Source organism: Natrix helvetica, assembly GCF_964273705.1.
Source record: "Natrix helvetica genome assembly, chromosome: 2".
NCBI lineage: Eukaryota > Metazoa > Chordata > Lepidosauria > Squamata > Natricidae > Natrix > Natrix helvetica.
Window position 1 is genome coordinate 243,696,197 of NC_138552.1, and position 24,759 is coordinate 243,720,955.

General features: G+C 39.7%; 1 protein-coding gene across 1 annotated transcript in view; it reads left to right on the forward strand.

Moving 5' to 3' along the window:
* USH2A (usherin) overlaps positions 1-24,759 on the forward strand; it is a 507,951-nt gene that overhangs the window by 427,012 nt on the left and 56,180 nt on the right. Inside the window, exons 62-63 of the mRNA XM_081943929.1 lie at positions 168-330; positions 9,934-10,288. Coding sequence (XP_081800055.1) covers positions 168-330; positions 9,934-10,288 — 518 coding nt within the window. The remainder of the gene's footprint in view (positions 1-167; positions 331-9,933; positions 10,289-24,759) is intronic.

Genomic DNA, 24,759 nt, shown 5'->3' on the forward strand with positions numbered 1-24,759 from the left:
GCCTCAAGAACTCATATATTTAATGTTTTATTACAATGGTTACAATGATTTGAAAGAGACATATTTTCATTAAGAAATATTAGTTCTTGACTCTTTGACAATTAGAAGACTACTTTGCATGCTTGAAAGGCAATATGATTCCTAAGGTCTGGTTTGTATTCTTCTAGCTGACTGTGGAGTTGGTGAACAAGTATACGCAACTACTGCTGAAGCCTTTCCTGAAGATTTGAGTCCTCCTGTCATTTCAGCCATTGGACCAACATATATAGATGTGAAATGGATACCTCCTAAAAAACCCAACGGGATAATTAGAAACTACTTTATTTACAGGTATTTCTTGAAGTTTTATATTTTTTAAATATTAAATATTATAGTCCTCACTTTGTAGTGGAAGCTTTCTGGGAAGGTGAGGGATTTTTTTCAAGATGGGTAAGCCTAGGTAAAATATAAAGGTTCCCCTCACACATATGTGCTAGTCGTTCCCGACTCTAGGGGGCAGTTCTCATCTCCTTTTCAAAGTCGAAGAGCCAGCGGCTGTCCGAAGACACCTCCGTGGTCATGTGGCCAGCATGACTAAATGCCAAAGGTGCACGGAATGCTGTTATCTTCCCACCAAAGATGATTCCTATTTTTCTACTTGCATTTTTACATGCTTTTGAACTGCTAGGTTGGCAGAAGCTGGGACAAGTAACCAGAGCTCACTCCGTTACGCGGTGCTAGGGATTCGAACCACCAAACTGCCAACCTTTCTGATCAACAAGCTCAGCATCTTAGCCATTAGGCCAAATAGGCCTAAGCAGTGGGCGAAATACCCAAATAAATGCCCAAGGTGCTCAGAAAGACACAGTGATTATGGAAGAAAGATTATATCATTGTGGCTGCTATGAAAAGAGTAATTTAACATTATTTCTGTTTTGAGCCTTGACTATGAATTGCATTTTCAGCGTAGTGAAAAGAACATTTAAACCAAGTCTCAATGAACCTTCTGAATGCAGATGGATCAAACAGCTTTTTCAAATATTCATCATGCTGGATGCAGAATCTGCATATGCATTAAAACTCTTCTGGCTTTCTTGTGCAACATGATCCTTTTGTCAGCATTCATTATGATCAAATATACTTTGGTGTTTTATCCACCAAGTTCAACAAACTCCAATTGGAAGAACAAGTCACCAGTATTGTGTAGATGTTTCTACAATATTTTAAACTTGCATATGGCTTGCTTGTCCCAGACTTCTATGATAAACAGTATGGGGGTTGTGGCAGTAAGCCTTCTGTTTTCATTGATTAAGAAAATGTAATTGATAAGAATGTTCAATTGTTCAAGGAAGAAAAGCTGGCATGTTGAGGAATTTGTTTGGAAAAAGACTCTGTAGAATCCAAAGCAATGAATGTAGATAGATGGCAAGCTAAGAGGAAAGGGAGAGAAGGGGTGAAAAGCAGTTTGAAGAAAATAAACACCGTAGGAAGAACTAGGTATTAGCCTGAAAATCATCATTGCTATGGAAGCATGATGGACCCATGGAGTTGAAGGAAGGAGTGTCAGAAAAAGAAAAGTTGCTCATTAGGCTAGGCCATGGGTGTCCAAACTTGAAAACTTTAAGACTTGTGGACTTCAACTCCCAGAATTCCCCAGCCAGCATGGAGTTGAAGTCCACAAGTCTTAAAGTTCCCAAGTTTGGACACCCCTGGTGTTAGATATTAACATATATCGTAGGAAGTCTCCTCTCTGGTCCGCTGCTACAGCGGAAAACAGGTATCGCTCTGATTGGTAGAGAGGCATACCCAAGTCCTATAGAAGGGGAACCCTCCGGCCACAGAGCAAGCTGGATCACTACTACTACTAATAAAGAGCTGTTAAGTCACATCATGTCCGCAGTCTGTTCTCTCGTTGCCCAGATCTAACATTGGCGACGAGGATGGGATCGAGAGACAGATAGGACGACGAACGCTACTTCAGAATCCCCGGATTCGATCCAGCCAGGAATTCGGCAGAAATTCCGGCAGCCATCTCGGGACACCGCAGTGCGGCAAATTCAAACGAGGGAAAATGGCGATGCACACTCCTCCAGCTCCATTCGACCCAATCGCTGATCATTGGGAATCATACATGCTCAGGTTCGAGTGTTTTCTCGAAGCAAACGAATATACAGGAATACCGGACTCTCGAAAGAAAAATATATTCCTAAGCTACTGTGGCCGAGAAGTTTTTGAGACGGCCAGGGACCTCTCTGAACCAACCCCCATTCAGGCGGTATCATGGACGGCGCTGCAACAAACGCTGCAAACCCATTAAGCGCCAAAACCTTCCCGCCACGTTTGTCGCCAAGGATTCAACATGAGGAACCAGAAGGCGGGAGAATCTATCAACCAGTACGTTGCAGCTCTACGAAAAGCAGCCACACATTGTGGATTCAGAGACCTGGACGAGCAAATTCTGGATCGACTCATATGCGGGCTGAGAGACATTTCCCTACAGAAACGGCTGTTGGCCAAAACCAATTTAAGCCTGCAGATTGCACTCGACGAGGCAAGAGCTTCAGAATCAGCAGAAAGATCAGCGGAAACCATACAACGCGGGCTCAACACAAGCCAGCCAGCGCCAAGACACACCAGAGTCCACTACGAGGACACAATTCCAGACTTCGAGGATCCCGAGCTCGAGGAAAGTCACCTGATGCGGAGCAGTCACGTGAAACCTGGGGGGAGACCCGGATTCCATTTGCCGCCCTGCGCAAGCTGCAGAGGGAATCACCCCCGGTCTACCTGTAGGTTCAGGAACGTTGTTTGTTCGCACTGCAACAAACTTGGGCACATCGCACGAGTGTGCCGGAGCGAAGTCCCTGCCTCACGGCAGCCACCCATGTACCACCAACAGAAGCCCAACCCAGGGGCTTGGCGAAATCAAAAAGGGCGCCCAGAGAGAAATCCACAAGTGTTTACCCAGAGAGAAAATTCCCAAAGAGCTGAGCGAGCGTATTCCCAGAGAGATTACACGCAAAGAGCTGAGAGAGCGTTCTATCAAGACGCTCAACGAGAGTATCTTCAGGATACAGATGCTGAGATAGAGTTGACCCAGAGAGAGGAATTGCGAACGTATCTCACCACAATAAGTCAGGTCCGCACCAAGCGGCCTAAAAAGCTGAAAGTCACAGTCCACTTGGAGGGCTCACCTTGCGAGCTAGAAGTTGACACAGGATCGTCCCTGACGATCATTTCATGGGCATCCATGAAACAGGCTATCCCTAGCCTCAAAAAGAGCCAACTACGTGTTCCAGACATCCTGCTTCGAGACTACCAGGGGAACCAAGTCCCCATCGTGGGCCAAGGCACATTCCAGATCCGTTTCAAGGACATCGTAGCCCAGCTGCCCATGACCGTCGCCAGCGCACCGTTACAGAACCTTCTTGGACTAGATTGGTTTGAAGCATTGGGGTTAGAAGTCACCGGAATCAACGCCGTGGAGAACAGCAGCGTTGAGCAGATATTTAAGGAGTTCGAGGATGTGTTCAGCCCCGGTCTTGGTAAGTATGTGGGTAAACCAATCTCATTTAATTTAGACCCCAAAGTGGCGCCAATCCGACTTAAGCCGAGACGAGTGCCTTTTGCACTCCGCCCAAAAATAGATAAGGAGATAGATAAGTTAGTGGAGCAAGGAATCCTTGAGCCGGTGGATCACGCGCGCTGGGAAACACCCATTGTGACCCCAGTCAAGCCAGACGGGTCAGTCCGCATCTGCGCGGACTATAAATGCACAATTAATGTTGCACTACAACAAAGCGCATATCCTGTGCCAGTAGTACAGCACTTATTGCACTCGTTGGGGCCAGGAAAGATATTTGCTAAATTAGACATGGCACAAGCTTACCAGCAGTTGCCAGTAGATAGCGCCACAGCGGAGGCCCAAACCATAGTGACGCATAGAGGAGCATTCAAATGCAACCGGCTACAATTCGGTGTGAGCATTGCTCCAGGGTTGTTCCAGAGCGTCATGGAACGTCTGTTGCAAGGGATACCGGGAGTCGTCCCCTATTTCGACGACATCTTAGTGTCCGCTGCAAACGAGGAGCAATTAAATAAAAGAGTCAGAACTGTTTTGGCCAGAATCAGAGAGAAGGGTCTCCGCCTTAAAAAGGAAAAATGCCAAATTAACGTGCCTAGCATAGAATTCCTGGGCTATAGAATCGATGGTCAAGGAATACACCCCACTTCAAAGAAAATTAAGGCGATCCAGGATGCCCCCACACCACGAAATCAGACCGAGTTGCAGGCCTTCCTCGGACTACTTAACTTCTACAGCGTTTTTCTGAGACAGAAGGCGACCGTTGCTGAGCCACTACATCGACTACTCCAGAGGAACACACCATGGAGATGGGGACGATCCGAAGCAGCAGCTTTTGCCAAAGTAAAGCGCCTGCTCACCACTGACTCGCTGTTAGTCCAATACAGCCAGACACTACCGCTGGTGTTGACCTGCGACACATCACCTTTTGGAGTTAGCGCAGTCCTTAGCCACAGGATGCCAGACGGAAAGGAAGCACCCATCGCGTTCTACTCTAGGACTCTTTCATCGGCCGAGGGGAACTACAGCCAGATGGACAGGGAAGCGTTAGCTGCTGTAGCTGGAGTAAAACGTTTCCATGAATACCTCTACGGCCGCGACTTTGAACTAATTACAGACCACAAACCGCTGTTGGGACTTTTGGCTGGAAACCGCCCCACTCCGGTCTCCCTTTCTCCACGCATGACCAGGTGGACTGTTTTCCTGGCTGTGTACTCCTACAAGTTAATTCATCAACCGGGCTCCACTCTAGGACACGCAGACGCACTCAGCCGTTGCCCACTACCGGACCTTTTGCCAGACCCCACTCCCGAAGTACCGGTGTTGCTCATTGACTGCTTGGACTCTGGACCGGTTTCTTCCTACGACGTTGCAAGGTTCTCCTCTAAAGACAATTTAATAAAGCAAATTCAAACTTGGGTTTGGAGGGGGTGGCCGAAGGGAAACGTGGGCCCGGAATTCAAAGCGTTTTGGTCGAAACGGGATGAACTCTCAGTGTTACAAGGTTGTTTATTGTGGGGGGATCGAGTTGTTATTCCTTATGCTTTACGTAGGAATGTGTTAGATGCATTACATGTTGGGCACCCTGGGATCATTAGGATGAAGGCATTAGCGAGAAGTTACGTTTGGTGGCCAAACATGGACAAAGAAATAGAGGAGTGGGTGGCCACTTGTGATCCATGCCAAGAATCGAGACCAGCACCCCCGGAAGTGCCCGCCACAGAATGGGAAAAGCCTAAAGCACCCTGGTCGAGAATACACATCGACTTCGCAGGGCCAGTTCAAGGTCAGACGTTCCTTATAGTTGTGGATGCATACTCCAAATGGCTAGAAGTAGTCCTAATGACTTCAACCACGGCTGAGGCAGTCATTAAGGTTCTACGGCGACTTTTCGCCACTCATGGCTTGCCCGACCTCCTGGTCTCTGATAACGGGCCCCAGTTCACGGCCATGCAATTCGAAACATACTTAGCAGGTCAGGGAATTCGGCATGCCCTCGTCACGCCATTCCATCCGGCATCAAACGGACAGGCGGAGAGGATGGTGCGATCTGCAAAAGAGGCCCTCGCTAGGATGGGTCCAGGTGATTGGCAAACACGTATTGACCATTACCTATTAATCCAACACATTACCCCCAGTGAAACGACGGGTAGGAGCCCCGCTGAGCTACTCATGGGCCGCCGTCTACGGTCTCACCTGGACCGTCTTCACCCAAATTACTCTGCCACAGCACCCCCAGACTCCACAAGCAAAATTCGGAGCTTTAGCATAGGAGATTCAGTATACGCCCACAACTATGCAGGGGGAACTTTGTGGATGCCGGCTAGGGTCATTGGCATCATGGGTCCACGATCGTATCTATTAGAACTGGAAGATGGGCGGAACTGGAAAAGGCATATCGATCAACTTCGGGGTCGCCTGGCACACTCAGACCTACGAACCGAGAACAAGAGCTACCTACCAATACAAGGCCAGCCACTCGAGAGCCCCAACACGGAGAACTACGACACCTGCGAGCCCAGGTCAGAAAAAGAGACCGAGCACGAAACGGAACAAACCCCAAGCAACGAGAGCCAGCAGACCCCCGAACACCGAAGCAACGAAAGCACGCAAACCCCCAAACTTGATACTGAGAAAGCAACCGATCCTGCAACTACTTCTGACCAACCCGAACTGCGACGCTCCACCCGAGTAAGGCAAACACCAACGTACCTCAAGGACTATATAACTAACCGCAATGTTCCGTCTAAAAGGGGAGGGGTGTTAGATATTAACATATATCGTAGGAAGTCTCCTCTCTGGTCCGCTGCTACAGCGGGAAACATGTATCGCTCTGATTGGTCGAGAGGCGTACCCGAGTCCTATAAAAGGGGAACCCTCCGGCCACAGAGCAAGCTGGATCACTACTACTACTAATAAAGAGCTGTTAAGTCACATCGTGTCCGCAGTCTGTTCTCTCGTTGCCCAGATCTAACACCTGGACTAGGCGATAACTGCCAATGACAATGGCTTAGCAAGGAAGACAGAATTCAGGCTGATGTTTGAAGTTGCGAGATCTTCATAGTGACGAAGGAACTTGGTCAAACTTGATTTGGCTGGCTCTGTACTATTTGTCAAGGAGCAATTGATTCTAAAAAAGCAGTTGATGTTGGTATGTTTTTTTTTTAACCAACTTGCTAGTAGTTTCTAAAATGCTGCTCGATTTGGAATAATTTCCCTTTTCTATGCTAATTGTATGACCAAATAGATTAAGCCCCAATTTTGAATAAAAAGAAATAAAGTATCTTTCATAGTTCAAAAAATATTTTCATTCTGCTGATTTTGTAAACAACACTGATGATTACAGTAGCAATTCCATAGCAGCCAGGGAAAGGGAAAGCAGGAAATATAATGCAGAAAGTGGAAAATATTGTAAATTGAATTTGACAGCATTTGATGGCATTTGATTATTCTAGTCACAGCCAAACAATGATATAAAGAGTAATATGAAACAGAATGTGTTACTGCCTAGCAGACTCGAAAGCAATAAACCTTCCTCCAATGTGACACAATCACTTCACAATCATAATTGTAGCCTGTTTGATACCTCGGAGTACAGCAGAAGGGCACTGACTGACATAGATACATTTTGTTTTTTATTTAAAGTGAAATGAAAATGGCGCACTGGGGCTCCAGATACAATCGTTATATTCACCTACATAGGCATGAATCACTTGGCAGTTATTTCAGCTGAAGTTTAAATGTGCTTAGACAACAACAATATCACATCTTTCTCAGATAGCTATGGGAAAAAAATCAGAAATATGTAAGGACAGAAATGGAATGTAAGCACAGCACTTTTTTCATGCAGTGTTCATATACAGCCTTAGACTGCTACAACAAAAACCCTTCAATATTTTTAGATGATGTTTTGCATGTAATTTCTGTTTCATCTTTTGCTCCCCTGCCTTATTGTCATTTATACATTAAACTAAATGTATTTAACCAGCAAGTGAGTAGGCAGTTTTTCATTAAAATTGAAGGATCTAAATTTGCAAGGGTTTCGCCTTCTTCTATGCTAACCTTCATGATATCTCTCTCTCCTTCCACATCACAAATCTTTTTTCCCCCAAAGCCTAGTGTCTTAATTGGAATAAAACTATGGCAATATTTATTATCCATTTATTTCTGAACCATAAACCTGTGTACATCTGTGTGCATTTATGTGAGTGCTGTATATTTCCCTATGTAAAGCAAGCTTATACACAGAGACTTGATTACAGAATAAATACAAAATAAAGTCAATGTAATGATAGCATTTAAAAGCATGTTCTCATTAGGTTAACTTGATTCTATATTGAACAGTGGCTAGAAGGATAGTTTATATTCAAAGTGGTTAGAAGAAGGATTTTCCCTTTAGCAATATTTAGTTGTTCTATAGTCAGGCACTGAATGGTTAAAAGATGGAATGAAGTTCAAGAATTTCTCCAGACTGCAAAGAATAATGCGAAGACTACGAGAGATTTCTGATTATTAGAACCACTTTCTGTCTGCACTTCAGGATGTCTCCATATATTAGTGCCAGCCATTTTTATCACACTTAACATTTTAATTAAAGTTACAGCACTTGTAAAGTGAGTGAATATAAAAGTGCATTCTCCTCTCCTATTTACCATCTACATGTGACCATGGGGAAGCATATTCACTGCCATGGGAGAAGGTATAATCAATATGCTGATGATACCCAATTGTACAGATCTACCCCATGAATTATCAGGGAGGGGCTCCTCTGGTATGCATCCCCTGCCCCATGGGGACCCAACTCCTCACTACATTTCATTACATGCATGGAGTTTGCCAATTACACTCACCAAGCTTCTTTTCTGACCTAAGACTGAATGTGCAGAGGCCAAGGGAGAGACTTCTATAATGAGCACGCAATTGTCACATGAAAAAAAAGCTATATGCATAGCTATGGAAAAACCACAAAATTAAACTTCACACACTGACTCAAAGAATGACATCTTCCATTAAATTTTATTTTTTTTAAAATAAACAGAATGAACACTTCAAATATACTGGTATGTCACTGGCTGTGCAGGTTTACCATAGTAAAAATTGGAAATCCGACTACATATCTTAGGAATAAGTGGCAAGGCAAGCAAAGCGTAGGAGCAGAAGCAACTGACATTTCTTTAAAATGGCATCTTTCTCCTTTTATTGCTTGCTGTATTAGGAGAAAAACTTCCACTTAAATGAGCAGTTGAATTCTAAATACTCAGCCTTTTGAAATGATTAGAAATTGCTCAAACACTTCTGTTCACAGTTTATTCATACAAGATATGCTGTCTTTTTAGCACTACAGATGGAACTATTTGCCTAAGCATAAGTTTCTTTCATTAAATATTCAGCAGTAATATGATCTAAACACTTTAACCAGGCTACATTGTTCAGCTTTTGCTTGTGGAAAGGCTCACAGTTGGTGACATTTTTGATATTTCAGTGCAGGGAAGCTGTTTCTTACAGATCCCCCATATTGCTAAACATTAATTTATAAATTCAGCAAACAGCTATTTTTTAAGTGAAATGCTGTTCAGTGCAAACAGAATACTTAGCATGAAAAAGAGGCTTGTGGTACTTAAAATAATTTTTTTCACTTTTCTTCAATGACTGATTTTTATAATCAAAATGAAAAGACTTCTTGCATTAAAATGTATGCTAAATACACATATACGTGGAATCAGCTCTCAGTGGCAAGCAGAAAAAAAATTGGGATTTTTTTTAGTTTACCTTACATTTTCTAAATCATTATTCTAGTCCTCATCATGTAAATGAACTGAATTTAATGAAAATACCTTCAAAAGTCCAAGATTGTAGAACTCAAATCATTACTCACTTTTACACTAGATCAGATAAACTTTGAGATTCTTGTCTTAAACATCTATTTAATGACTTTGCGTGCACAGTAGTTCAGCATTTTTATTCTTAATTAGAAAACCCCTAAAGCACATTATTAATGCGTGCATCTCAGTGTGCACATTGTATACTTGCCTCCTAGATATTAAACTCTCACCTAAATGACACTCATGAATAAAATACCAAAATAATTAATACATAATTCTTCTGGTAACATTTCAAACATTTTTTTCCATGTTACTCTCAAAAGGAGCTTGCAATGATCACTTATTTCTGTTCTTTTCTATGAAAAGAGAATTCAGGAAGAGGTCAATGTTTTGGACATAAGGAGCACTTAGTCAATCTTGTAGATCAACATTAACATTTATCAGAGAAACTATACTAGATTGTGGTAGTTTTGAAATGTGTACTTCAAGATCCCATTATCATATTTGAACTTGCCAATAACCATCCAATCTTTTTGGTCCGTTTTCCAGACGTCCTATGGAGACTAAAGAGGAAAGGCTTGTGTTCATCTGGTCTGAAGGCCCTTTAGAATTTATTGATGCTACAGATGCTCTTCTGCCATTTACAGAGTATGAATACCGTGTCAAGGCTCAGAATTCCAAAGGTTCTGTGAATAGTTCATGGTCTTCAACACAGACCCTAGAAGCTCCACCAACAGGCTTGAAAGCTCCCTCAGCACAAGCGATCAGCGCTCATTCTCTGTTCCTAAATTGGACCAGCCCAACTTCTGCTAATGGTGCTATTTCTCAGTATCACGTTGTCTATCAAGAGAGACAGAATGACCCAACAATTAACACTCAGGATGTTACTGCGCTAACAGTTCCAGTAAGTACTAAATTAATCAATCAATGTGTGACACAACGTTGGATTCAGTTTAAGCATTCAGAAATGGTATGTCAGTTTTTGGTCCTCTCTTAGGATTTGTACATGTATTTCAAAAGACCTGTTTATTTAAACATATCTCAGCAGTTTAACTCTGTGAATTTCAGAAAATCATAGAATGTATATCTGAGGGGAAAAATATAATGCTGGTGTCAAAAGCAAGCTTCCTTTATCTCAAGCTGATGTAGGCATCAATTTAAAAAAGAGATTCCTCCTACATAGAAGAGATGAAAGAACAATTTAGTAAAGATTTTGTTTCCCTGGTGATTTGATACTTTTCATAAGCTTAATCAGTCACTATTGCTAGCATACATTTCCCTATTTGTTGTGCACCAAATGTTTTGGACTACAGCTTTTGAAATGGCCCAGTGCAAGGTATGCAGTAGCCCTATCCTTATTGCCTTTCACATCTAACTTTTCCATTTTGAGATAGAAGAGTTGACCAAAAATAAAAAGAGCAATATCTTTGAGCTGAACTTGATTCCGAGTGACTGTATAAAGGTAAAGGTTCCCCTCGCACATATGTGCTAGTTGTTTCTGACTCTAGGGGGTGGTTCTCATCTCCCTTTCAAAGCCGAAGAGCCAGCACTGTCCGAAGACGTCTCTGTGGTCATGTGGCTGGCATGACTAAACACTGAAGGCACATGGAACACTGTTAACTTCCCACCAAAGGTAGTTCCTATTTTTCTACTTGCATTTTTTTACATGCTTTCAAGCTGCTAAGTTGGCAGAAGCTGGGACATGCAATGGGAGCTCACTCCATTACACAGCGCTAGGGATTTGAACCGCCAAACTGCTGACTTTTCTGATCTACGAGCTCAGTGTCTTAGCCACTGAGCCACTGTGTCCCTTAGTGACTGTATACATAGACTTATATTGGCAATAATACATGCATGATTTACCATTACTTTCATCAGGGATATTTTTAACCTCCCTATCTAGCCAATTGCTTGGCATTGTTCAAGTATGGTCCCTTTAACTGAAGTATGAGTAGTATAGGTGATAATGGCTATCATATGGGTGGACAATCTTCCTGAGCCAATAGGCATATTTCTGGTGAAATGACTTGAAGAAGTGGGCTTGCCTTTAAAAAAAACTGTGATTATGATGGCTTGTTCTGTCCCAAATCACCCATCTTTCAGAAGGCAAGTCAATAAGGCTGCTCTCCATTCAGCCAATATCCACCCTGTCCTTTTTCAGGATATTTCCTACCTTCCCAGTTTTTATTTTTTATTGACAAATAGACATGCTATTAATTTCCTATATTAACTCTCCATTTGTATTTTATAAGAATTCCGGCATGATCTGTGAGGGTCTCAGAAGCATTTTGATGCTAGAGGCTAACCTTGGCTTTGCAGTATGTGATTTTCCTATTTATATATCTTAATTGAGCAAAAGTGATAAGCCATTCAAAAGAAACTTAGTTAAACATTGTCATTACGAATGGGCCATCCCAGGGAGAAGCATGTTTACTCATAGGTAAATTCCACTAAACGTAAGTCTGGATTGGTGCCTTAAGCTTTGAATGTCTAGAATGAAGAGAGTCCTACCAAAATCAGATATTTTTCAACCCTTGAAATATAATTTTATCTATGCACATTTATAGTGCATGCTGGTTTAAGCATGATAGTAAAATTAACATTAGCTTGACATCAATGATTTATGTTTGGTAATTAGGGAGATTTGCCTCATAACTCTTCAGAATCAGAAATAATTCAACTACTACAGAAAGAAAGAGCTTTTACACGATACTCATATACTGTAAGTTGCAAAGCTTAATAACGCAGTAATCTGGAGCTGAATAGATATTATTACCTCAGAAGTGGAGTCTGTGACAATAATGTTTGGCAGATCTTACATTTTATGTGCCACATTGGTGAGGACAGAAAAGAATAGAATATTGATGGGCAGTAGGGAATAAAATAACAAAGAGGAGATTCTTGGGTAAGGATTTTGTCTACTAGCAAGTGGAAGTGCTTAATGTAGCTGACTGTAATTTTGATACTACATAATTGTTGATACTACCGACTTTTCTAATCTACGAGCTCAGTGTCTTAGCCATAAAAAGATACAGCTATTTTTAGAGCACAAGTGTATACATATTAACTATTTTAATTAATAGACTTCTCAATGCATTTCAGATTTTACATTTTTTGCTAGTCGCGGCTTAGTTTTCTAAACTAATGTGTTGGAAGACTACTGAAGTTTGTGCTGTACATGTTTGCTCTTTTAAAAAAACCTTGAGAAAATGTTTGTGACATATTCTAGGTCTAATCATCTCCTCATATAATTTGCCATATGTAAACATTCCTTCTGATAGATGTACTCTATTATTTAGCATTCATTTTTCTTTTTATTACTTTTTTATTCCAAATGCTAACTTCGTAAGAACTTCACTGCACTCTAAAATGTGTTTGAAGGAAATGTTAGAAATACTAATTAACCATAAATGTCTACTAGTGCAGTGGTCCCCAACCTGTGATCCCCAACCTATTCACAACTGAGTGGTGTGAGTGGCCAGCTGGTGGGTGTATACAGCCTCACTCACACAAGTGGCATGGACTCAGGGCCCCACTTGTGCAAGCAGCGTGGGCACTTCAAACCTTACTTATGTGAGCATTTCTCACAAATGTTGCAGGTGTTCAGGGCCTTACTCGTGTCAGCATTGTGGGCACTCGTAGCCCTATTCACATGAGCAACAGGTGCTTCCATGCACATGCATGCAAACATTCCTGTCCCTCCCACAAAACTATCTCCACTTTTTCCCTTCCTCCCCCTTTGGGCTGCCAATCCAAAAAGGTTGGGGAATTCTGTACTGGTGTACTTAATTTTAAACTGTTCTTGTAATCCATTCTCCATTCTTAATCTCTTATTTGAATTTATATTTTAAAAGTATTGTAGTTATAGTAGTACCTTGATATTCAACTGCTTTGAAACTCATTGAATTTGGCACTCAACACATTTGACATGAAAATTTTGTCCCAGTACTCATTGTTTGCTTGTACTCAACACACAAGCTAGAGCTTGTCAGTGTCAACTACTCTGTAACTTACTGCATTATTTGTTAAGGGAATAATTTGTTTTGTACTCATCATTTTTGATATTCAATCAATTAACAAGTACCAAGGTACCATTGTATCTGTTTCTTTAGTTAGGGATAATGTAGAGATGGCTCATTTATTTTTACTGAATCAAGAAATCATAGGATATTTTATTTGTTCCCCAATTTCTTATTGAGTCTTACTATCTGCATTAAATTTTGCTTGATCTCTCAACATTATCAAATATTACAGTTAAATGGTGGGTCATGCTATAATGCTTTCAGTAACTGTTAATGTTTCTAATGCAAAGGGTGGGATTTGTCTGGAATATTTATCTTGCTTCTTCTTCCAATCTGTTTTTGTGTCAATTGGGAGGAGAATCCAAGACATAATTGACATCAGTTCTTGTTGCTGATGGGATGGAATATATCTGTTTTTGTAAACGTTTATTATTAATAGGTGATTATGTCTACCTCATTGCTTACTTGTGGATTTATCTTGTTTCCAGATGATAAACCTTAAAGTGTCAGCATATCTTGAGATACTCCATCATCCGCAAATGCCTACCTTCTCTTAATAGATTCCATGGCTGTACTTAACATTCCTTGGCAATTCACCAGTATACCAATGCAAAGTGACAGGATGGGTGGATAGGGACTTCAAATGTTAAATGGCTGTACTGAGGACAAGGTATAGTGGTATAACTTTAAAGTTACACACTATAATGCATAAAAGTGCACTTTTATGCATTATGGGAAATATGCTAAAATATAAATAAAGAAAAAAGATTCTAGAAACAGATCACAATTTATTATTTGGGTTCAAAGATGAAGTAGACAGAAAGCTCAGGCCCTCAAACAAAAGTTATTTCTTAGCTTCCCACTGCATCTTAATTCAAAGCACTGATTTAAACACACTGGAGTCCATAATTTGTCTCTCTAATCATTCACTGAACTGTCTTCCATATCACGCCCACCAACCTTAACAAGAAAATATCAAAGATGATTTTATTTGTGGATAATAATATGCATCAAAATGACTTTTAAAATAATTCAATAAAATGTCAAAATCCATTTCTTTAGAATAATTGGCACTGAAGAAACATTACTTTGGAGTACCTTAAAAGGAGAAAGATGTCAAAAATATTGGTCAGCTAGGTTTAAAATAACATTGCTACATATTTTCTATAGGTTTCCATTGTTTTATAATTTTATGTCAATGTTCTTCTACAATTTCCCTGTTCAGAAGAAGACATTTCCATGACATGTTTGTTTGATTTCAGTTGTGTTAAAGCAATTTCTTATTGTACCGAGCATAGAGTGGGGCACATTGGCTGCATTCCTTTATTGAAAACAAGAAGTGGAAATATTAGCGTGTATCTTCTCACCACAGGCCATTGTGCACAATAGGATACATATGTGCTTTCTCCTGTAGGTTTTGTCTCTCCTAGAGTTGAAAGGGAGATAATCTATCCTACATTTGTCATGCTAAAGTTCATGGTCAGTGTTCAATAGCTTCTATCCCCTGAATGGAATAGAAATATATAAAAAAGGCAGTTCTAATACACATATAAATTCAGTGGCTAGGATCTTGACTCAAATCTTTTGCATTTTATTAGTGATAAAAATGAATAAAAATATATAAAAAATATTTTAGAAATATTATTAATCATATCAAAATGCTCAAAACTTTCCTGAAATGCTTTGGGTATTTTGTCCAAGAATGCATCTCTAAAAAAAGCTTTGATTTTCTTTTAAGTGAGTTTAGTGCTAATATGAGATTGCTACTGGTACTTAGTTATGTCCATAGCAGCATTTTCATCCATATGCTATGAGAATTGATGGCTAACCTATGATTCCTGAATATTTTTGCAACTTGAGAACCCTCTCAAATTCTTCTAGTGAACTTCAAGCTGTGCCATTTTCAAGATTTTTGAAGAATTACATTTAAAAAGAGATTTAAACTGTAAAATAGGTTAGAAGAGTTTTTTTTTAAAAAATCAAAGAATATGCCTCTCCATCAATCTTTCCCAAGAACAGAAAATTGTAGACCTTTCCACATATATATAATTCCATTCCACTCATTTTATTCACTGCCCGTGGTTCTTGCCAAAAGTGAAGTATTATCCATAGATACAAGAAGGTTTCCTATAAAAGATATTGATGATTATATCTTTTTGTAATCTTTCAAAAATTCCAGACTTACTTTCATTTTATTTGAAATTTAAATTAAGTACTAATTACTTGAAACATATTTGAACAAAGTTGCATATTTGTTCAATTCTACAAAAGCTAAATAAAATCATAATTTGTAGTTATATTATTGTTCTATAGAACTTTCTATAAATTGCTGACAAACATTTAGTGGTACAGATATAATAGCTACTGACCACTAGGACGTATCTATATGGTGGCACATAAGTTTCAAATAATCTTTATTAACATCATGTACTAAATTTACTAATTCTTTTGTTGATATGAAGTATACTATCCTACAGTCTCAAATTTAAAAATTCTTTAAACAACAATTCCAAGATAGCCCACAAGAGTAGGCAGTAGGCAGAATGTACCATTCATTGATCAAAGAAGGTTATGTGTCAAGTTTGATTTGTAAAATTTTAATTTGCCTGATTACACTTGAAGTTTTCTATATGAAAAAGAAGATGAAAACGTTTTCAAATTAACTTCCCAAACAGTGCACTAAAGCTCTGACAATGCACTTTGCACACAGACAAACAGACAGACAGACATATACAGTAATTTAAGTCCAGTTTAATTATCAGATATTTTTCTAGATATTTGTTAACACAAAGAGACAATAAGAAAGGTTACAGAAAAAGAAAAAGAAAAAAGTGCAAGAAAAGAAAAAAATTAGAGAAAAATAGAAAACAGAAAAAAAACAAAATTATATTTTTGTATTGTATTCAAAAACAAACAAAACCAATGAAAAACACCCAGGTAAGGTCTCATGGGTCTTCTTACTTTCCATTGTGTAAAATAGAAAATTGTAACACATTTAAAAAATTCAAAAGTATAAAAAGTAGATATATTACCAATAAATGTTCTTATGATGAATTTGCAAGACTTAAACGTACAGAAAAAGCCACGGGAGTAGTTTTTCTCTTCCTTTCCACTCTTCATTTAATAAATTAAATTTTGTTCCTGTTGTAGCACCTGAATTTGGGGCAAAATGGTAGAATCTGTTTTATGCAAACCTTTGGTTATAGGAAAAATGGATTATACTCAATTCTTATGTGTTTTGCTTTCAACAATATTTATTTATGTATTCAATTTCTATAGCTGCCCAGCTCAATCAAGTTTCTGATGTGTTATACAGAATTCTATATTATGCACATATTATGCAAAATAGTAACATTAATATCAATTTTATTCAGTTATTAATTAGCATTAAAATTAATATAGAGCAGCAGGGTGACATAGTGGTGAAAATGCTTGCCTCCCACTTGAAAGGTTGAGAGTTCAATCCTAGATAGCGGCAGATGTTTCTCTCCTAGGGCACAAAGGGAAAAATACCTGCTGTGAATTCCATGTAGGCATCAGGAAGGGCATCCAGCCAGTAAATGCTCAGCTCCATTCAGTTGCCCCAATTCCACCCGGGTAAAAGGGATTACACGGTCGTAAAAAGGTAGTAGAGGCATTAATATAGTGTGTAATCTGGTATTATTATGAAATACAATGAATTTTAGAGAATAGAGTTTTGTATAAGTGTCACTGTGTAAAAGAGATACTGTAATTAGGGATGCAGGCTACACAACAGCTTATTCAACCAGTCTTCTCCTTGGTGAACCAAAAACTCTTAGATGTCATCAGTTTTCTGGCATGTTCATATCACTGGTATAACGGATCCTCTCTCAGAAGAATTGAATAAAGTGCCTGTGATAATAAAGTGTCTGTGGAAAAACTCATCTATGTACAGTTCCAATTCACTGTCATTTAGACGGTTTCAGCAAGAAGTGCCTTGCAGCAACGGTGGGATTGAAAAAATGTAGCAACCGGTTCTCTCCCAGTTGTTGGTTGGGCGTAGCCATTGGGGTGTGGCCTAGATGGCTTCCTGTACCATGGCGGCATTTTCCTCCTCCCCAGGCTCCAGAGGCATTCCTCGAGCCTTTGGAGGACAAAAATGGCCTTCCCTCGGCTCCAGAGGCTCTCCAGAGGCCGGAAATAGGCCCGTTTTTGGTCTTCCAGTACTTCCAGTAGGCCCGTTTTTATCCTCCCAGAGCCTCTGCACAGTCCCTGCACTTACCTGGCATGATGAACGGGCCACATGGAGACTCCTGGGAGAGGCGGGGTGGGGTGGGCGGGGTGAGCCAGTCCTTGTAACTACCGTTTCGGCAAACCAGATTAAAATTAATATCCGGTTCGCCCGAACCAGTCCGAACCAGCTGAATCCCACCCCTGCCTTGCAGAGAGATTTCCCATTTTCCTCTATTTGTTGAGTTGGTATAAGCTCTCTTTTCCTCCCTTGCTTTATGCAATATATTTTCATTCATTTCTCTTACTTCATTAGTTCATATAGATCCCTCTATATCTCTCTTGCACAATCATCACATAGAATGAAATGCTCTTTCTGCAGCCAATAAGTAGATAGTTTGGGTGAACAGTGTGACCTTTGGCATATTTGTTTAAAGTAAACGCTCTTGTACTCAATGATGCTTACTTTTCAGTAAATATATATATATAGAAAGCACAGATGTAATATAACATCTGACATATTGTGATGTAGGATTTCCTGCCTAAGCAGGGGGTTGGACGAGAAGACCCCCCAAGGTCCCTTCCAACTCTGTTATTCTGTGTAATGAATTTATTATCATCTTTATTAACTTATAATATCCTTATGGCAGTTTAAATGATGATTGATACATGTATCTATGTTATCACCAATCAGATACTAAAAATAGGAAACTGGACTGTGCATATTGTGCAATAGCCTATTTTACAACAAAGTTATGGAAATGGTTTTGAACACACATTAATATTCTGCTTCAGAACTGTATAGCACTAATTTAGGCCATGTGTCACTTAGCAAACACCAAAAGCTGCAAGTGGCAGCAAGGGGACAGATGTTAATTGAATTGCTGTGCTGTTATCAGAGAAAATAGCTACTAGCAGAAACAAGATGGCTGCCCCAGACATGCCCTCTTCAAGTTAGAATATTGTATCCTTCGCTCTGCAAGGGCTTCTGGGTTCTGAGGAAATCATACACAGATGACTAATATTTTTATGGTTCACAGCCAAGCAAAGTGAAATTCAGCAGCTGTTCAGGACAAGTGACCACTCTAACGGCTGCAATATAACTAGCTAAATAGAGAGGGAATTGCAAAAGAGCAAGAGGTTAGCGGTGATTATCGGCAGGTGAGTGCTTTATTGAAGTTGAAAGACCATTAACATTGATGGAGTAATTATTTCAACTTGAAAGTAATTACCTTGATGGGTGATAACTTCTCCAGTGTTCCCAGACTGGATTGGGCCAAACAACTGTGAACTCCTGAAGCCTAGAATAATATTACAACAATACTGCAAGGTTTAAATGGATAAAATTTCTGTTTATTTTATTTTATTTTATTTTAACTTGACTAATGGTATGGAAAACAAATTCTTATATAGATAGGCATTTATTTTCTTGATCATATGAAATTTTCCCTTCCTACACATGCTTCCCAGATTATTCATACTATTTGAATTCAATTTTAAGATACAAAGTTATCAAAAAGAATTCTTTTTGACTATTGTTACATTACATCTTTCAAAAGAAATAAAAGATTCAGTATACAAGATTCTATTGTTACTGGATCTGATAATTTTAATAGCTTGGTAGTGGTATATCTTGCAGATAGTAAGTGTTCCTTGACCACAAACTATTTCTGGGTTCTCGGGTTGAGGTAGTGGCCAAAATATATATTTGCACAGTTATCCCTTGTGTATCAGTTGCCACTATTTCTAAATTAGTGGTCTTGGCAATAATTCTTCATTCTTTAGTTACATAAAAAATATTTCTCTACTGTGACCAGTGGTGGGGCTGCAAATGTGTTAACAACTGGTTCTCTGCCCTAATGACTGGCTGGGTGGGTATGGCCAACTTGATGTCACTTACGAGGGGTGCTTCTCCTTGCCCACCCCTTTCAAGTCATTTTCAGAGGCAGCCTCATGTGAAGCTCATTGCAGTAAGCCTAAGCATGGAAGCACGAGGTGATGAGGACATGAATCACTGTCACTGCCCCTTGTTGGGACTGCCCTGTTGCAACAATTGCCCTCTAGATAAAACGGTGGCAACGTCTTCATTAGAATCTTCTGTATTTCTCATGGTGTTTTAAATCTAGCTCTTCCTGGGCGCATTTGGATGAATACCGCATTGGCACAGTAAGACATGGAGCGCGAATTCTGGTTCAAAATCATTCGGACTGGAAAATCACATCCTTATTGACCACTCCCACTCTTTATATTGTTATTATTGTATCAGTGGTCTTGTTCTACATAGCAACTTCTGTTTCCTCTGCTTCCCGGCTGTGGGGAGCTATTTCCCCCCCCCCTAAGCAAATCAAACCTTGCGTGGATCTCTTCCTGTCTAGCTATTTGTTATGGGCATCATCTTCTATTTGGCAATTGTCACAGCTGTTTGAAAATGGCTGTCTAAATCAGCTGGATTGTATAAAAGTTAGTCATGGCAATTAAAATAATCTCACTGAACATCAGCCAGGTGCCTTGTGTTTCTAAAAAGTCACATTACATTATATATTTAAAAGACTAAAAGGTGGTTTTTGACAGGAACCACGTAATGAATTTTCCTGTGTATTGTTCCTATTCAGCAATTACAGCTTGCAAGGTTTATTTTTTGCTACAACAATTACTAAAGTCATGGCTGATAACTTTGCCTACAAGTGTGTTTTTCCTTCACACACACCCCTCCTCCTCCATTCTCTCTCTGTGTGAGTGTGTGCGTGTAAGGATAGTTATTGATCTCTTGCTGAGCTGAGATTTCAGTTTTATGCCAGATAGCTTGATTAATGGGTTGGTTTCTGTAAGTGGACTGAATGGGGATAGGAAACCCGTGCAGCCCATACTGCCAGCCCTAAATCCGTCAAGACACATATCTCATTATGAAATAGTTATCAAGTATACATGAAAAATTAATTGGGCTCAGTTTGATTCTGAAAAGACTCAGCCTTCTACTTGGCGATCCCCCCAATCTTTCCAGATGTTGAGCACTAGCCCCTTGAGGAAGAGTGAAGGGAGATGTATTAATACGTTGTATTGATTAGATCAAGACCCCTGACAGTTATTTGCAGAGATACCATCTGGCGGCTGTTCGAATTCCTTCACCAAAAACAGGACGTGACATGTTATTAATCTCAACTCTCTAAGTATAGACAGTTGCCTTTTTTGCTAAACCGCATTTTACCATTCCGTAGGAGATGAATGCAGACCTGAAGGGTGCTGAAATTAAGGTTATTACACAAATTGAGCCATATGGTCCAAATATTTCAGCAAGAAAATTGCCAGGCAATAAAAATTGCTCCTGCCTTCCTAATGGTGTAAATTACAGTTTAACCATGGCTCTAATGATGTCCTTCTGCCGCGCTTAACTACTGTTACATGAAGGACATTGTTTTAAAAATATAAAAAAACAAGTAAATGCCAGCAGCGTGTTTTACAATCTGTTAGTGTGTCATTAAGAACACTGTCAGAATTACATAAACATAATGGTAGGCAACCTAGCATACAAAAGAACAAGTATGGGATTGGAGCATCTTGAAAAACTCCAGTGTCAAGAGCTCTTTCAATTTTTGGATCAGTTCCAATCCATAGTTATTGTTGCTTACCATGTTACTCAATGATTTTTTTTTAAAAAAAAGCAAAAGCATTAATTATGCAAATTTACATGGAAGCAATAGTCAAAGGTCTGTATAGAAAAGTTCACCATGTGTATTCTAGATTTTGCCTCTACTTTTCCTTGTTTATAATTCTACATTGGTTCATCTGTAGGATCTTAGTAGCTGTAGAGAGGTTCCATTTAGAATGATCTAGGAAAGGGGAGGGGAGAGCAGGGGGAGAGCAGGGGGAGAGCAGGGGAAGGGAAAGAGGAGGGGAGGGAAGGAAAGGAAAGATTCTAACCGTCCATTTCAAGAATTACTATGGATTGTATCCAATATGTAACATTTTGTAAATCATAATTGATCTAGAAGATACCAAAGGAAAGTTCATTTGGAAAACAATATTCCCAAAAGAGGTGCTTAGTTTCTATTTCAATTTTTTTTATCCCACCATTCATATTCTTTATAAATAATTCAAGGCAGGGAACATACACAATATTCCTTCCTCATCTTATTTTCCCTACAACAACAACCTTGTGAGGTTGGTTGAGCTGAGAGAAAGGGACTGGCCAAAATTCACCCATGTGGCTTTCCTGCCTAAAGCGGGACTAGAACTCACAGTCTCTAGGTTCTTGGCTAGCACCTTAACCACTACCCCAAAATGGCTCTTTTTATTTTCCATTGTTATCTTTCTCTGCATAGTGTTAAGCAAATAAAATTGTTCCTTTTCTAAACATTCTGAGAAAAGTCAAAACAAGAGCACTGTTAATGCAAACTAATTTTTTTAAAAAAATCAAGCAGAAGAAAAGATTCTTCTCCAGCAGCATAAATAATCCATCTGGAATTTACCTATAGGAAGTTATAATTTATAACTTAAATCCTAAATGTGATCAGAAGGTATTATCAATCTTTTGTATCATAGAATGCATGAGGTAAATTATATTTTGTTACTTCTATTAAACAGAATTATTTTAACCAGACATGAATAGAATTGTCCTCCAATAAGAGTTAATCATGAATTTAAGGAATGGCACAGTAATCTGTTATTTCAAATGGGACAAACTTTATAGAAGAGGGCACACTAGTAAATAGGACAGCAGATATGCCAGATTAGTTTTACTCATCCTAATGAGAAGCAAGGTTATGTAGTGGTTGCAGGACTAGACTAGGCCAGAGAAAATCCATGTTCGAGTCCACGCTTACAATTAAAACTTAAGTAAGTAATTTTAAACCAGTAATTCTCTCCCAGACAACCTCACAAGATTGTTAGAAATGGAGGGAGGAGTGGAGGAAGCATTACTGCAATTCAGAAAGGAAATATAAGCTATACATCTAATTAATAAATAAGTACATTGGCTACTACTTCGTCATATAGGAAGAAATGCTTATTTCTATTGCAACATCTCAATTTAAATGTTCCTGTCCCTCTTTCTTTTGCTATGTTGTTTTACTAGGAAATGAATACATGAAAAACTAATTAGTCGATTATCAAAACTTCACAAATCAACTAAAACATCTTTAGAGGGATGAAAACCAAAACATGAATAGCATTGAACTTTATTTCATATGAGAGCAATTATACATTTCACCGGCAAGAAAAGCTGCTTTGCTGCTTCAAAGTGTTTTCAGTGCCTTGTGGCTTTCCTAGGATGGGAAAGAAGAGGATTTAGTGGGAATTGGATGGCCCTGATATCTCCAGTTAACAGGCGTTAATGGCAAAGTCTCAATATTGTCAGGCTTGCCAAGAAAATTGGCTTCTGTGCAGTGGTGGGATACAATTGGTTTAACGACTGGTTTGATGAGTGCACGCATGTGCGCTTTGCACACACATGCACCTAAGATGTGCTTTGCGCACATGTGCAGCATTAAAAAACCACCCATTTTAAGCTTAAAAACTTATCTTCTATGTCAGCGCCAGTAAGAGAAACATCTGACACGCAGCAATCCACTGAGTCACATGAATCAGTTGAGCTAAAGAACACTACCGGTTCACCTGAACAGGTCAAAACCGGCTGAATCGCACCCCTGCTTCTATGACCTTAGTACTTCCAAGCTCAGAAATATTCTTAAGTAAATTCCTTTTGAAATACAAACGGTTTCCCTGTATTCTCTCCATATTCTCTCTATCCCTAGAGATGTCTTGTCTTGTTTTGTTTTTGTGATGTCTCAAGATGAGATCCATGTTTTGAAGTGCGTGGTTAATGTGAATTAGTAAGGGCAAAATCCCATTGCTTTTCCCTGAGTGAAGTTTGTTGGTGGGGCTTTTTTAAAGCAACGTGTAAAAGATGTCTTTGGAGGAAATGGTTTTCAAATGGAATTGTGCATATTCAGAATTTCAAAGAAAAGCAAAACATAATTCTAATAGTCTGGAGAAACAGATCAACACTGGCATCAAGGAAAAAGGTGCTGTCATGTTTAGCCTGCAAAACTGGAATGAAGGAGTTGATCATTTAAAAGGCCCCTGCTCCCTGAAAAACCAACTGAATGCCAAGTGCTAACTTGTAAAATGCTGCCCTTTTATGGGGCTTTGTTTTCAAGTCAAAGCAGGCAGTTCACATTCTTGTTGGGACTGCTGCAAATCCCTAGCTGTCAAGGGGTGTCAGGGAAAGAAAATACAATTCACAGTCACACTCATGTCTACTTTTAGGGTGTGATCAAATACTAGCCTAGTTGTTTTAACTGATGCCAAGTGCAGCTATTAAGGGGTGCCCCTGTATGTCCTTCATTCATTTCCAATAAGCTACATAAGCTTCCACTCCTTATGTTCTCGAGAATGCATGAGGGGCTTGTTCTCTCTGTGCTCCTAAATGCAAATAGGGGAAATGGTTACTGTTAAAATATTGCAAATGTCTTGGTCGAATTGGATTTTAATTCTTTTGATCAGTAGCTTTAAATTATTAAGGAACCATACAGCTGTATAGCAAAAGGAACAAAGCTAGAACTATACCTGGATTGAAAAAAACACTGTTCTATGTTTCTTTGATTACTGTATTGATCCATTTTTACACCTGCATAAAAACAATACTTTTGTGTGTCTGTGTGCATACCCGTGTTTCCTCAAAAATAAGACTGGGTCTTATTTTCTTTTAGGCTTGAAAATAAGCACTTGGGCTTATTTCTGGGGAGGTCTCTTTTTTTAGGTGCAGGAGGCGGCGAGCACAGTCATTTCATGGCTGCTGGGCCCCTGAACCATGACCCACAGATCAGCTGATCCAGTGAGGGCCAGGAGTTCTGTCTCTCCAGGTGCCTGGAGATATTTCCAGCGCACTCTTGCTAGCCGCAGCCTTGCGCCAGGCAACCTTGCAGCCAAGGGCCCTTCTGTTCCGCAGCTCACTTTGTGCCTATGGAGCAGGTGGTGAGCACATTTTGCACAAAGCCATTTGGCCCATTGGAATCAGCTCCCCCACCCCACCTCTTCCCTGCTGCTGCTTGAGAAAAGGACAGGGAATTGTGGAAGATTGTGGGAAGCACATGCTTACGATAGAAGCAAAGCCCAGCCTGTCCCTTTCCAGCAATCACATGTCTGTGTGTGTATGAGAGAGAAT